General features: G+C 40.9%; 1 protein-coding gene across 10 annotated transcripts in view; it reads right to left on the reverse strand.

Moving 5' to 3' along the window:
* FGFR2 (fibroblast growth factor receptor 2) overlaps window positions 1–14,496 on the reverse strand; it is an 85,512-nt gene that overhangs the window by 14,633 nt on the left and 56,383 nt on the right. For 6 of the 10 annotated variants that reach the window (XM_071812206.1, XM_071812205.1, XM_071812207.1 and 3 more), the window contains 3 exons: window positions 12,506–12,709; window positions 3,832–3,982; window positions 123–244 (listed from right to left, as the gene is read on the reverse strand). In XM_071812206.1, the coding sequence (XP_071668307.1) occupies window positions 123–244; window positions 3,832–3,982; window positions 12,506–12,709 (477 nt within the window). Of the gene's footprint in view, window positions 1–122; window positions 245–3,831; window positions 3,984–12,505; window positions 12,710–14,496 lie in introns of all 10 variants that reach the window. The other 4 variants (XM_071812209.1, XM_065843864.2, XM_065843866.2 and 1 more) reach the window with 1 other exon arrangement.

Below are 14,496 nucleotides of genomic sequence, written 5' to 3' on the forward strand. Positions count from 1 at the left end.
TCAGCTATGTGCTCTTTGACCCCCCACTATGATGACAGAGTTCAGATGCCACAAAAGAAACATTTTGTGGATGAGAATTGCCACATCGCCCATCCCATTCCCTGACCAGCCCATTTTCTTACCTTTCAACATCTTCACTGCCACAGTCACCGCTTCTTTGGGCCTGTCTTTGTCAATCCCCACCGCTTCGGCCATGACCACTTGCCCAAAGCAACCTTCTCCCAGGGGTTTACCCAGCGTCAGCCTAGGGGTGCAAACAGGAGATTAACGCATGGCATCTGGCGAAGGGATGCAGGCAGTGAAATTCCACGGCTAAATATAAAATGCTTTCAACAACTTGCTGTAGCATGAAGCATTTATCATATGGAATTAATGAGACCCTGGGCGCACATCGGTTTTCATGTGCACCACAGCGTGTTTTCTTAGGGACAGTGTATCGAGCATCTCATATGGGCACATCAGCTGCTAAACCCAGTTTTTAAACTCCCTCTCCTTGCATTAACAGGCTGTACTCAATGGCCAGCAGCAAGACACAGCACAGAAGGGCAGAGCTTTCAAAGAGCATCAGCCTGCAGCTGAAATTCAGGAGCAGCCAGCAACACACAAACTTCTCCTGTCACTGTAGCACGGGCGGTTGTCACCTTTTTCACAGTGGCGGCAAGGAGAGGAAAGAAAAACTGCTCTGTGTGCATTGTCATGTGGTTGCTTTCAGGCCGATGATGATTTGTGTGGTAAAGGGTGGCATTAAGAGCAGAGGGATATTTTAAATGCAGGGTGTTTCAAGAATGTGGAGCCAATTTAAAATCACCGTATCTCTGCAACCACAAACTATCAACTATCGTCTCAATGTTGTCCATACAGCAGGTGGAGGGAACATAGAGCATTTATTAAAAGGTTACTAAAATCTGATAGCTCATTAAACCATTTGTAAATTTTTGTGTAATTGTAACATATTGGGGTCCATCTCTGTGAAACACTCTGTATTTCTAACTCGTGTGATGTAACAGCACAGTGCAGACTGAAACTCAAACATCCTCTCAGGTGGCTTAATTTTAACTCAAAATTAATATTCTTACTTTCTGTACATTTGCTCGATGATCTTTCCTGCATCAAAGGGATTAGACAGGACAGATACAGCAAGTCAGTAGCCACTGTGTTTGTGTGCAGCTGTGGGTAGTTAAATTATCACACTCATTTCTCTTTTGTGTGGCTGATGGGTGGCCAGACAGCCACCACCTTCTTCTGGGAGATAGGAGTGAGGATGAAAGTGAGAGAAGGGGCAAGGATAAGAGGTCGGTGACAAGCGTGTGGCAAAGGCTCAGCGTAAAGCCTGGGTGAAGACACCAGTGATGCTCAGCAGCTGCCATGGCCACCAGCTCCTCCGCAGCAGGTCCTGGGGCTGTGTGGGCACACGGTGCTTTCTCTCCCTCCCCAGTGATGCTCTCCCTGCCCGGTGGAGACAAAAGCAGCACGTCCACAGGACAAAGCACCTGGCAGATCCCTGACCAACCGTCCTCTTCCCAGCCTCCCCACCCACAGCCAGATCGCTCTCCTGACATGCCCCGCGTTCCCCCAGCGCTTTGATCCCTTAAGGGGCGAGACAGGACGCTTTATTTACCCACAGCTGGGTCCAGCACAGAGGCTGTTTCTTGGCTGTGGGCTCTTTGCTGCCACAAATGTCGTGTGCGAGGGTAACAAAAGGTACCTCCTGTCTGCAGCACCCAGGCACTGCTCTGAGAGCGGGAAGCAGGGACTGGGGGAAACAAACTCTATTATAATCACCATATCAACATAAGAAACCTTTTTAAAAGAGCAATCATTAACTGGGCTACACAAAAAGCATTTTGTGGAGCATACAACTGGTTGCAAAGCCTGCTCAGCTGTAACAGACAGACACAGAGATGTCGATCTCAACTTTAGGAGGGTAAAGAGATTAAAAAAAAAATTAAAAGAAATTTCAGAGGCTCTGGGCAAAATCTTTTTGGTTCCAGTGTAAGTGCTTAAGGGCCACATTCATACTCTATAACTCACAGAAATTATAATCTAACTGCAGAGCAGTGCCATGGCAGAAATTAGGGGGAGTGCTGGGTGGGTTTAATACTTCTAATGTTATCCATTGTAGAGGTGAGATTTCGATTAGCATTTTCTTAACTGAGATCTTAAAGAGCTGGCTTTCCATGGTCAAAATCAGGATTCACAGATATGATATACATAGGGACTCGTTCTTAAAAGCATGGACTTCTGTCTTTCCCCCTGAAATACATGGAGAGGTTGTCATACCATGAACAGAAGTGCTAGACTAGGGCTAAAGTGGCTTGAAAACCCCGCTTATCTGCTCAGGCACGAGACAGAAGGGAGAGATGGCTCCTCCCAAGGGCAGCCCACAGACTCCTTGTCAAACACAGTCTTTGCCTCAGTGAGAATTCCTCAAGCTTTTTTGCATTAATTTTTGAAGCAAACGTGAGTTTTAAAAGGTGCAAAGACTGAAGGGCAGTATATGCTATGCTGAGGTCATCCTGCATTTTCTCCAGAACTAGGATCTTGGCAGAGAACAAACATTTGCATTGGAAACTGGTTAATTTATGTGCTATTGCCCTGCTAGGACTAAAAGTAACAAACCCCTCATTGTGTGCCTCCTGCCCCCCAACCTAATAAACCACCTCTAAATAGCCTCCTTTCATTGCAAATCTGCTCCACCTACATTTGTGCTGAATGCTGGTTTAAAATGTTTAGCACTCTAAAATTTTCCGCATTTAGTGTATTCCCCCAGGGCAGGGGCTGACAGAAGCACATATACAGGCCCCCACTGTTGACCAGAATACTGCAGGTGGCAACTGCAGCATTTTATGCTACTTTTCAGCTCCATCATTAAAATAATTTCCGGAACAGTTGTCAGAAGGTTCAAAATTACAGCTCTTCCATCCAAAAGTTACAACACTGAACTTTGTTCATGACAAAAGGTGCTGTTTTCTCAAAGCCACCTACAGACTTCCTAAAGTTGGTACTAACTTTACTATATATCATAGTTCTACCTGTGTCAATATTATCTTTTACATGTCTTTTTTTTATATTAAGAAATACGGTTAGAGCTTTAATTAGATTATTCAGCAGCTCATTTTACATGTTAGTCAACAGGCTTTGAACAAAATGTTATGTAGCCACATGAATGTGCATATATCAAATGCCTAATACTTTTAAGCCACAGAAGTTGTATATGTATGTACACAACATGAAAAACTTCCACTAAATCAAAAACCATAACCTCCATTAATACAAGCTCATAAAAAAAAATCAACACAAAATCCTATGCAGAATGTCCTGACAGAAAAGATTGTCTAATACCATATTCTAGATTTTATCTTTATCCCATATTATATTTTATTCCATATTTTATAAATATTAAACAATTAAGTTTAATATTTCAACTAAGAATCATGGTTTAATGTACAAAGGTATTCCATGGGGAAATCTCAACTGCCCTTCAACCAGGGTATGTGGACATCTTGTCTCATCTAAATAATAGGCATTTTGAAATAACATTTCAAATTCACTCCTTTCGTAACAGAGGAGTTACATTTCAGCAGTGTATCTGAAAACCTACCAGAAATCTGAAAATAAAAATCCGAATGACGCAGGCAGAAGAAATTCAGCTTCTATTCAAAAGAAGACTGATTTTAGATAATTAATTGGATTTTGATCCTCAGAGGAGGTTCAGCTGAGATTTTCTTTTAACTAAAGAAACCCTGGGAGACATCGGGAAAGATGTTTCCTCTCGTGCTGTGTCATGTTTTTCAAACACGTAGGTAGCGTTAAGAGAAACAGGTTACGTACTTATCTCTTGGAAACTCCCATTTGGGGTCTTCTGGCAGTTCATACTCTGAGACTCCTGCCAGCATCGGGGCATCGGCAGCGGAGGAGAGACGAGTGGTTATCCTCACCAGCGGCGTGTTGGAGTTCATGGAGGAGCTCGAGTCTGCTGACACCTGCGGTTGCAATGCAAGATGCAAAAAAAGACAGAGATGTAATCTTGACCCAATATCTGAAAAGTAGCAGCACCTGGTAACCAAGCCAGCTCAGAACGGTGGGTTTAGGAAAAAGTGGCTGAATCTTCTCTCTAGTGGACTATTCTCATATATTTACCTTGCCTTGTAAGCACACTACAGACCCTAACTGCTGCCAAGGCTGTAAGTCGGGCCCATAGTTTGAAAATCATATAAGTTTTAAATACATATAACTCAGAATGTAAATTCAATAAATTTCTCCCTCTTTTCATTTACCCTCAGATGCCCAAGTGGGTGGAACATACCATGAGCAGAGGTGACCAAGAAGCTCTCTTCTTTCACTTACCTGTAGTTGTCTGTATCACCACATCTTTTCCCAAATCAGTACATAATCTAATTTTTTTTTTTGGTATTACCATTAAATGGAAATTTTCCATTTTTAATTGAAAAATGGTATTTTTGCAAAGGCTCCTGTACTTTTCATCAGTGCGGATGGTTGTGATCACATGCATATTACTATGTAGAAAACACTGGATTCTCTCACATATTTTCTAAACATTGAGTGTTGAAAGCATCAAAAAGCTATTACAATAATTGGGGTATCCTTAAGTTTTCTGTTAGCTAAATTCTTAATTAAAGATTCTTCAAGGCATGGAGAAAAAATTCATAAAAATAATTTATAATATCTGATGCTTTGAAATGTAATTCACTTTAGAGTATGATTTCTCACTGGCCTAAACAATACATTTTCCTTATAGCATCAAAGTACTCAATGATAACTGCTTCAAAAGAGGAGGCAGCTGTTACCATCCACATAAAAAAACTTGTTTTGGTGTGAAGGGTGCATCTTCCACAAGCTGCTTTCCTCAAACCTGCAGCAGCAGCCTGCTGACCTCAGACTTTCAAGTGAATACGGATAAAAGCCAAAAAATGCTTGTTATGGCCACTCTGTCCCCCCTTCACATGACAATCCTCCTTCTCTCTTCGAGCCATGACACTTTTGGCCAAGCCCAGATCTGGTGGCCAAGGTGGGATGAAGGTTGTTTTGTGATGCCATCGCTGGTACTTGTTCCTCAGGTCAGGCAGCAGGAGATGCTCCTCGGCCAGCACGGTTGGGACCCTGCCCAAGCTGGAAGCCTACAGCATTGGAATATCTACCACCCCTGACCTTCATCCTCATCACCTGGAGTCAACTTTGACACCAGGTTTGCTTATGTAAAGTGTCACCAGGCTATAACTTTATTCCAGAGGTCTTACAAGTAGATTTAAAAAAAAGGCAATTATAAACAAACAGATCCTAATAGCACTAGAGCGCAAGTCAGAGACATACAGGGTTATGAGCACAAAATCCTCCTGTCTCGGTGATACCTGAGAAGCGCAACTCAGTGCTCCCTTATTACAAATCCAATTAGCAGTTACAGTGTCTCAGCCCATGTAACTACTTGAGTTCCTCAGAACAGGGCTGAAAGGCTTTTGCAATCATGTCAGTCTCTTACACAATGTATTTTGACAAGACAGGGCTAAGGCTCTCAAACTAATTCCTCATCATGACTCTGACAACCTGTTTTGTTCGAGAGGTCTCTTTGCAGGTCGACATACTCAAACCCATCTCATCAAATGGGGTTGGCTTCTTGACACATTTTTTATAAGACCAGAGATTAAGACTGGAAAGAAGTTGCATAAGGAATAAAGTGTTAAGGACTGCTATTTAAAAAATAACCTTTGTAATCAGTTTTGCAGCTGACTGACAGATCTATCTTGATATCAGAAGCTCCAGCTTCAACATGTGAGATGTGGTATCTGTGAAATGAGAGTAAAACTGAACAAATAAGGCTTCCATTCAAATCAGACGGACTGCTACTTCCCCCCGTCCATCCAACCATCATTAATGTTAATATTTACCTTCAGCAAATATAAGTGCCTGGCACATTCCTCTAGGCTAATAAACATGGTGATCACTTGGGATACAAACAGAAAACTGCTATTAAGCCAGACTACGTAGCTCTAAATAAATCAGTAAGTGAATAGTGAAGGGCATCTTTCGAGAGACGCTGCTTTGCCCAGTCCAGAGGGGAACACACCTGCTGGGGCTCACCCAGAGCTACATGGTGGGTCAGCATCAGAACCCGGACTTTTATTTATTTTTTGCTCATTTTCATTATTTCACTACAGTTTGAAAATGATGAACTAGCTCAGCACTAAGAAATGTGCAAATCTCCACAAAAAATGTGGCAACTCCTCTGTACCCTACATCTTGCCCTGAATTTTATTTCTCTTATTTCCATTTTTAAATTTCTCTCACTGCTCAGCAACTGTTAACACTCTACAACCACTCCCTTCATGTTTCCAAAATCCACCCACCAGTCATCGTACCAAGATATTTTTTCAAGTCCTGATTTATTTATCAATTTATTTATTACTATTGCCGCTACTTTCTCATCTTTCTTTGTAATTATAGACATTGTTTTCATGGGACATGAAGCTGCAAAATTTAGATGATATCCCTTATGGATAAGAAATGGCCCAAGATGTTCTGGGATCTTTTTTATTCAAGAATACAATATTTGTATTAGACACTGTTCAGTGTTTCACCTCTTCACTGGCTCTCACACTCGCAATTCAGCAGTCTTAACATGGTTAAAACATATAAATGTAAACTTGCAATAAACTGAAATACTCTGGTGATGCATTTCAAACACAGAAGTTAAATAGTAATAATGTATAGGAAAAAAAACAGGTGAAAGACTCTGCCAGTTTCCCTTTTAAGACAATTGCCCATGTTTACTTCACACGATAACTGGATGATTGGCCGGAGATGCTGCAGGTAACCAAAGTGCATTAACGTGGATAGGACTGATGAGAAATCCAGAGGGACTACTCGGTGTCTGGGAGAAGGAAAATGGACTGCACTCCCAGGGAATATTCTTCTGATTAACTGGAGCAGAACAAGGAGTTACAGGAGCTCAAGGGCTATAAAAATCTGCTCCAGAAAAGATGAAGCCAACCCAAGTTGGCCTATGGTTGGAGGAGATTTTCTGTTTCAAAACAGCCTTTCCCCTTTTCTGCAATAGTAAAGATTTAACCTTTGAACTCGTCCCTTTTTTCATTGGCTTTGAGTACACTACAAAACAATGAGGAAAGCCCTACCTACTCCAAGATCAATGGATGTGGTCAACTTTAATCTACATGTATACATTTAAGTAGTAGCATATAGGAAAGCATTTTTTCCACCTTGCTACTTTCCCCTTTTTCACCTGCAGCACTGGTTTCCAACCCTTTACCATGCAGGTCCAAGAACCAGTGACACTCCTGCCATGAACCCCACATTTTGGCATGCGGAGTTGCTAAAGTATGTGGATGTTCTTTTTGCTTTCAGTTACACAAAGATTCAGGGTACACAGGACACAGGCATGACAGAGGCCATCCTGAGTATTTGCAGCAAGCTTGGAATCGTCCATGGCCAATATACAGACTCCAGGGCCACTTTTGGGTCTACCAGGCGCCAAGAAGCAGTAGCTGGACATCCAGTCAAAATCCACAAACTTCTTGGACAACCACGCAGCTCACCAACATGGGAAAAAGGAACAAAAGAAGAGCTAGGGCAGAGAAGCAAGGAAGGGCACCTAATGTAGGTGAAGTAGACATCTTCTACTCACTGTGTTGGTGACACTTGTTTTAGCGATGATGCTACACTAAGGAGGTATTTTGAGTGTTTAAATAAAGGAAGGCAGAAATCGACTTGAGCAGAATACTGAAAGAACTATTGCGGTATATATTAACTTCAATAGGAAGGTAGACCTCCACCAGAAAATACTCTTTGTGCTTCCTTTCTGTTTTTAGGTGGCCAGAATCAAAGGAAATACTGGCCTTGGACAGATCTTTAGCTCCATATCTGGACTTGAGAAAGCAAAAAGCCCACTGTGCCCAAGCCTCACGCACCAGTCTATTATTATATCTCCATTTTAACAATACATTTTTCCTTCGGCCAACACACTGTATTCAATCAGCTCTGAGATAATGCTTTACAAGCATTTCTAAGCAGTGGAGCATTTAAAACAAACAAATATTTGCTGGAATCTTTAAATGCCATGTGGCAAAATCAGCTGCAGAGCAGTGCGTAATTGTCTGTAATTGATTATGAAGGGTGTTTTCCTCCACTGATGATTTATACCATATCCCGAAGCCTGGATCTGTCAGTTCTGGCACTCATGCTGTGAGATTTTAGCAGCCATGCAGTGATTTCATATAATTGTCAGTCTTTTTGAAGGCTCTGCTATAAAAGTTAATTTGAAGTCACATGCATATATGCATATAAATATAATGAGTAAGTAATGCTATTAGCTGTTGATAGAAACGGTCCATCTCAGTGACCGCATGTAAGAAAATATAAAGTTAAATGCATGAAACAAGGTTAAATATGTGAAACTGAGGATTCCTGATCTAAGCACTGGTGTTTAAAATACAAGCATGCAAGCACAACCCCTTCAAGGAAATGGCTCCTTTTGAAACACAACAAAATAGCAAAGTACTACTAGGGAAGTCAACGGTTTCCATACACAGAAACCAAAGGATAACACAAGAAACTAAAATACGGGCTAAGGTAAATGCCTTGCAACACATCCTACTGAAAGCTGTGTATTAATTTTTGTATTTCAGAGTCTGTTCCTAAAAAAGAATGGTATATTTACAGCTCCATACTATGTGAAATACTGTGTTAATTCACTTGTTCCACATTACTTTCCTTTTTTTCAGGTTCCAGGTGCCATCATAATTTCGAATTAAGCTATTTTGCTCGGTGAGCGGAAGCGTGACTTTAAACCAACCACCCTTGGCTCATCACAAACATCCTCGCTATATCTTTGCAAAGGATTAGAATCAACAACCACAGTAGATGCAAGCTAATGGGAATGTATTTAGGATACTTAGCATAAGAAATCATTCCTCCCCTATTTAAGACACATATATACACGCAAGTTGAGAGCATCTAAATTTGACAGATTAACTGTGACAGCACTAATGAAATGCTCTAGTGGTGACAAATACTTGTACTTGACTTTGACTGGGCAAGGCACAAGAGATGGGACCTTGTATAACTGCTACAGCAGCACTGTCTTTTTGTCTGTTTTAACTATAATTCATTTGTTAAAAGGAAACTAAAAAAAAGTTCTACAAAATAAATGTGTATCCCACTGAAGGCTGCTCTTTACCTTTTGGCTCAGTGAACTTGTCACCAAAAGCTTTTACTGCAAATCAACTTGTGATGTTCAGTCCTTTTTCCTCCTCCCGTGCGAGCTGGTACTGCTATAAAGAACATGGTTAATGGCAACAGAGCACTGCAGCTCTCTGCTGTTCTATAAAGGAGAGAAATTGCTTGCTGGATTTCCCTCTAAGCAGTTTCCATTTCGAAAACCAAGTGCCAGATCCTAGTGAGGCTGAGGATTGTAGGGGGAGGGACCTGATAATTCCCGACTTCATCATGACCCTTCCTATGAATGTGAAAAGAACCGCATCTTGGCAGAAAAAAAAAGTAAATGCCTGCATGTGGGGAATGATAAAATCCTGTGGTAGCTCAGACTAAACAGTGTACGAGAAGCTGGGGCTGCAAACTAAACCAGATGTTACTCAGCAAGACTCTGATCCCGCTTAGACAAGATGGCATCACAGTCATGCGAATGCCTCTTCATGATCCAGGATTATTTTCATATCCATGTCCTTTGGGAGCTTGACCCAGCAGTAGAGAGCTTTGAAAACAGTATCGAAAATTCCCCAGTCTATGGCCTAATTTCTCTGGAATTCCAACAAATTCCATCACCCAGCCCCAGATTGCTGCCCAGTTCTACCTGCCAAGAGCATCTTCCCTGCTTGCTCTCAGCCATCCTCTCCACAACTCTGCCTCTTTCTCTATTCCTCCCCCACAAAGCAAAGGAGAACATTCTGTGATCAATAAATAAATAGAGCTTTAGAGATAAAACTCCACCAGGTTTTAAATACAACCCTCTGAAACACAAATAAAACTAAAGAAAAAATAATAGCCCGGTGGTAGAACAAACCAAACCACGTTGAACAACCCAGAAACACACACATTAAATAAAACACCTCCTGAATTAATTTTTTTAATTCTTGATTTGTGCCAATAACTCTGAAATTCAAGAGCAGCTTTTAAAGATGCAGAAACTGAACAACTGCTGCAGCCTTAGAGCACAAGGAGACGCCAACTGAAAAATGAAGGGGTCTTCAGTGCTGATGAGCAAGTCTTCTGGGACTACTCATCCTGTCCTGCCTTTGCAAGCTCATATAAATGACTGGTGAAATCATAAAAACAGAAATACAGATTTCTTCTAACGCTTATAATAGTTGTATTTTACTCTACAAAGATACAAATGCAGAGAGCCCTTCAATGAAAAACTCCTGTCACCAAAAAAGTACTCAGGAGAATTGCGAGTAGTGGAATTTTTGTTTAGGGGTTGAAATAGGATTCACATTTTCAAATATATACTTAAAAAAAAAAAATAAAATAAATCCCACTTTTAAAAGCAAAATGCCATTTTTTTTTTGCTAAGAAAAATCTAGAAAACCAAAATAAACTGACAAAACCCTATCTGACAAGCATGTTGTAAGACAGAGATTATTTTCCTCTGTGAAAACAATAGCTTTGGAGAAGGTCCATATTGCATCATTTAGTGACAAAAATCTAAACTGAGGGCAGCGGTTGACACTGCTGTCACACGCAATGAAATAACACTATTGCCCCAAGGAACCGTTTCCAACTGACACAACTGAGCTCACACCAAACCCTGGGTATTTTTTATGCTGTCAACTTATCTCTGAGTCATGATGATGCTTTTATATCCAGGCTGAAATCTAATAGATGTATTTTATCTAAGCAGCTAATACATATCTCTCTCTGGTTAACCATACATTTGAAGAGCCTTCTTTGTCCAGAAAGCTATGCAGATTTTTAGTTGTAGAGATGTGTGAATTGAGCTGAGGGTTTCTCATCACTCTTTCTGATATACTCAGAGGTGAAAGTCCCTCTCCTCCCCAGTGATTTTCAAGTGAATGAGTAAAATAATAAAATTACAAAAAACAAACAAACAGAAAGTGGCAAAGAAAGACAAACCAAGTGAGAATTAACATTGTTGCTCATAAAACAAAACAAGTCTCTTTCAGATTGGATAAAGTTTATGTTCACCGCCTCAAGTTATTGTAAAATAGTGCACTTTAGAGGAAGATGGCTGAAGCATTAGTATTCTCTAGTATTTTTAACCAAGGAGATTCAGAAGCTGTGGGAGAAAAAAAGGGCTCTGAAAAAAATAATACCGGTCAAAATCGCAAGACCAACCTCCGCCCTAACTCTGTGTGATTGTGCATCTAAATTTCAAACACCTACCCACATTGAAGAACTATTTTGAAGGTATGTACATTAGCCTGAAAGTGATAAAATTCTGGACAGGCTGTAAGAACAGTCTGCAGAAATTCTGCACAACCTAATCATGGACCCAAACTAAACCCTCAGATCCAAGCACCTTGACCAGAGCCCTGGGTCCAACCCCTGCAGATGGTCCCTGTTTTGAACAATGAGGGGAACCAAAGCCTCAGATGCCAACACCACTCCACCTGACAGGCATGAAACCTGGGGGTGGGTTTGGTGGGTTCAGAGGTCTATTCTGAAGACCTACTGCAAGAAAAAAAATGGACAAAACATATTAAACTCCAACTCCAAAACAAGCAAGTTTGTGAGGAGAGGACAGTATGTGGGAAGTGAGGTTGTTCTGGCAAGTGACAGCCTGTAGCAAACCCAAAGGTCTGTTACTTGTTGGACTGGTTTGGTGCTCATGGTATTTGCCCTCTCCAGAAACACTCATTGCCAGCCACAAGAAACTGTAAAATACATTTTATGCAATGCTGTTGTGTGCATTTTAAATCTCACATTTGCTTTTGTACCTCACTCAAATGCATCAGCATCTTAAACTAAGAGCTGATATGGTATCTCCCCTGTTTTTACTTTATTACAGTCTTTTTTCTATTTTGAGGCTGTTTCTGGATGTTTGGCTATGAAATTCCCTCCCCTCAGTCTTCAAAATTCCTCCTGAAAAATACCTCTCTGTATCTGGTACCTAGTTACTGCAATAATAGTCACCTTAGAAACATTATAAATACACAATTAAAGAGGATTCTGTTCCAACATCCATTAAGTCAGTAAAATTTTTTCCATTGACTTCAATGAGCTGTGGGATCAGGCCCTAAAATACTACAAATACATTTTTTCCATCTATAGACAGAACATATTTCATTTTTTACATTTCTCCCCTAACATCCCTGCCATGAGAAACACTTTGCTGTGTTAAGTTGTACTTTTCTTCCCAGGCCAGTCTCACATTAAATCCCACCCCTACTGCAATTGGGTATAAGGCCTATTTATTCCCCTTTTCCAAAGCTTTCATTAGAGGGATGTGCTGGCTTAGTTGTTTGGTAAAAGGTTTTTTAAACTCTTTATCTACTTTCTGTTACCTGTCTGCGCAGAGGGATTCGCTTTGTCAGCTTATGGACGGCCGGCTGGCTGCTGAAATCTGGCTTCTTGGTGGTGTTCTTCATGCGGCACAGGACGACCGTCAGCACCATGCAGGCGATCAGGAAGACCCCTATGCAGTAAATGACTATTTCCAGGTAGTCTGGAGATGTCGGATATTCTTTTTCTTTTTCAGGAGCTGGATTGGAAGTTTTGAGGAGGGAACAATCACACCATAGAGTTAGCAGACGGTACAAGAAGAGCTCAGTACAGTGCGTGGAAAAACACGAAATGGTAAAATAGCAGCAATTCTCGTAGTGACTGTGTGACGTACAGAATACTGTGGATGTTTAGGCCATCTTGCAATTTGAGAGTAATTCCTCTTTCTAGATCGCTGCTTTGACTTTCTCAGTTTGCCACTGCGTGTGAGCTTGTGCGTGTGTTATACATATTTATATATAGAGATATATACATGTGTCTGCCTAGATAGGTACATATAAATTAAAATATTGGATGATCAAGTATAATTTTAGGGGAAAAGAAAAAACTGAAGTGTTCAAACAAGGCTCAGGTTCCTTTTGTTGCTCCAGTCAAACTTTAGAATTACTGTAAATTTCTTTTAACCACACAAAGACACATCTAATGATAAAATATTGAATTAGCTAGCCTAAGAGAAAAGTGTCTGAAGATGCAAATGCACACTTGGGCTTGAGCCTGCATTGCCTGTTTATTCAAGGTTTTCACTGCAGCCTCAGAATACAGGGGGAATGCAGGATGAATCGGTTCTCATCAGATTTGGGGTTTCAAGAGTGTTCCAAGGACCCAGCAGCCCAGCTGCTTAACTCGCTGCCATTCCTGCTGGCTATTCAGCTCCTGGGGTCCTTCGAAGAGCCCAGCATCAGATTAAAAAGCATAACGCAACCAAAATGTAAATTGCCAGCAATACATTAATGATCGCGTCCTCTTTCATGAGGACTGCATGTTTCAAGTAACCTCTCCAGTGGTTACTACTCTATGAGATTAGATTTTAGTCGGAATGGTTCTACAGAGCAGTTACTCTGATCAAAACTGTTCTGAAATTCTCTTCAAGGTGGTTACATGTGCAAACATTGTCCATAATCCCTCATCTGCAATACATCCCCGGGATAAAGAGATTCCACAGCAATTCGTGGTCACTCCACAAGCAATGCACGTTCAAGCTGAAATTTTCTTGCGCTTCATTCTAAGCTTGCAAAAATATTTCATTCTAGAAAATCGGTTAAAAAAACAATGCGGTTCAAGCACTTGCAAACTGCAAACACTGCTAGCAGAAGCGAGCTCTACACAAGCACTGCTTTGCCTGCTTGGTGACAGACCACGCAGGCTCAGTGCTCAAATAACAGAGACGTAATAATGTTGCCTCGTTCAACGTATTTTCAGAAATTATCTGCAGAAAGTGGGAATGTTTCACTCCCGTAATATGAACCTCAGCGATATGCACATGCAGGTTTTGTACCTTTTACTTAGGATTAACAATTAATAAATGGTAAGCACAAGATGACCCAGCAAAACTCAGGTGGTTCATGGTTTTTGCAAAGTAACTCCAACAGTTACAAACGAGAAAATTTGACTAGTGTCAAAATCAACTACGGGTTTTCTAACAGCTGATAACAATTTCCAGACAATAACGCACATTGATGTTTGTTTCTTTCAAGGACAGAAACACCATCAACCCCAGAACAGCAAGACATGCTTTGCAGTAAAAGCAAATGACTACTTGTTTTCTTAGAGCATGCAATGTTTAAAGATGCACAGAGCCAATTCCCAAGATATGGAAGGCACTGCTTCTGTACACGATCCATTGGCATCAAAATTGGAATTTCCATAAGCGATTTGGATGACAGATTAGAGTGAATTTAAGCACACTAAATAGTATTTTGGTGAACCAGTGCATGATTGTGGCCAAATTAGTCTCAAAGCTTCATAAGAAACTTCGAATTTCATCCT

The sequence above is a fragment of the Patagioenas fasciata genome, chromosome 8 (genome assembly GCF_037038585.1).
Source record: "Patagioenas fasciata isolate bPatFas1 chromosome 8, bPatFas1.hap1, whole genome shotgun sequence".
In the NCBI taxonomy this organism is placed as follows: Eukaryota; Metazoa; Chordata; class Aves; order Columbiformes; family Columbidae; genus Patagioenas; species Patagioenas fasciata.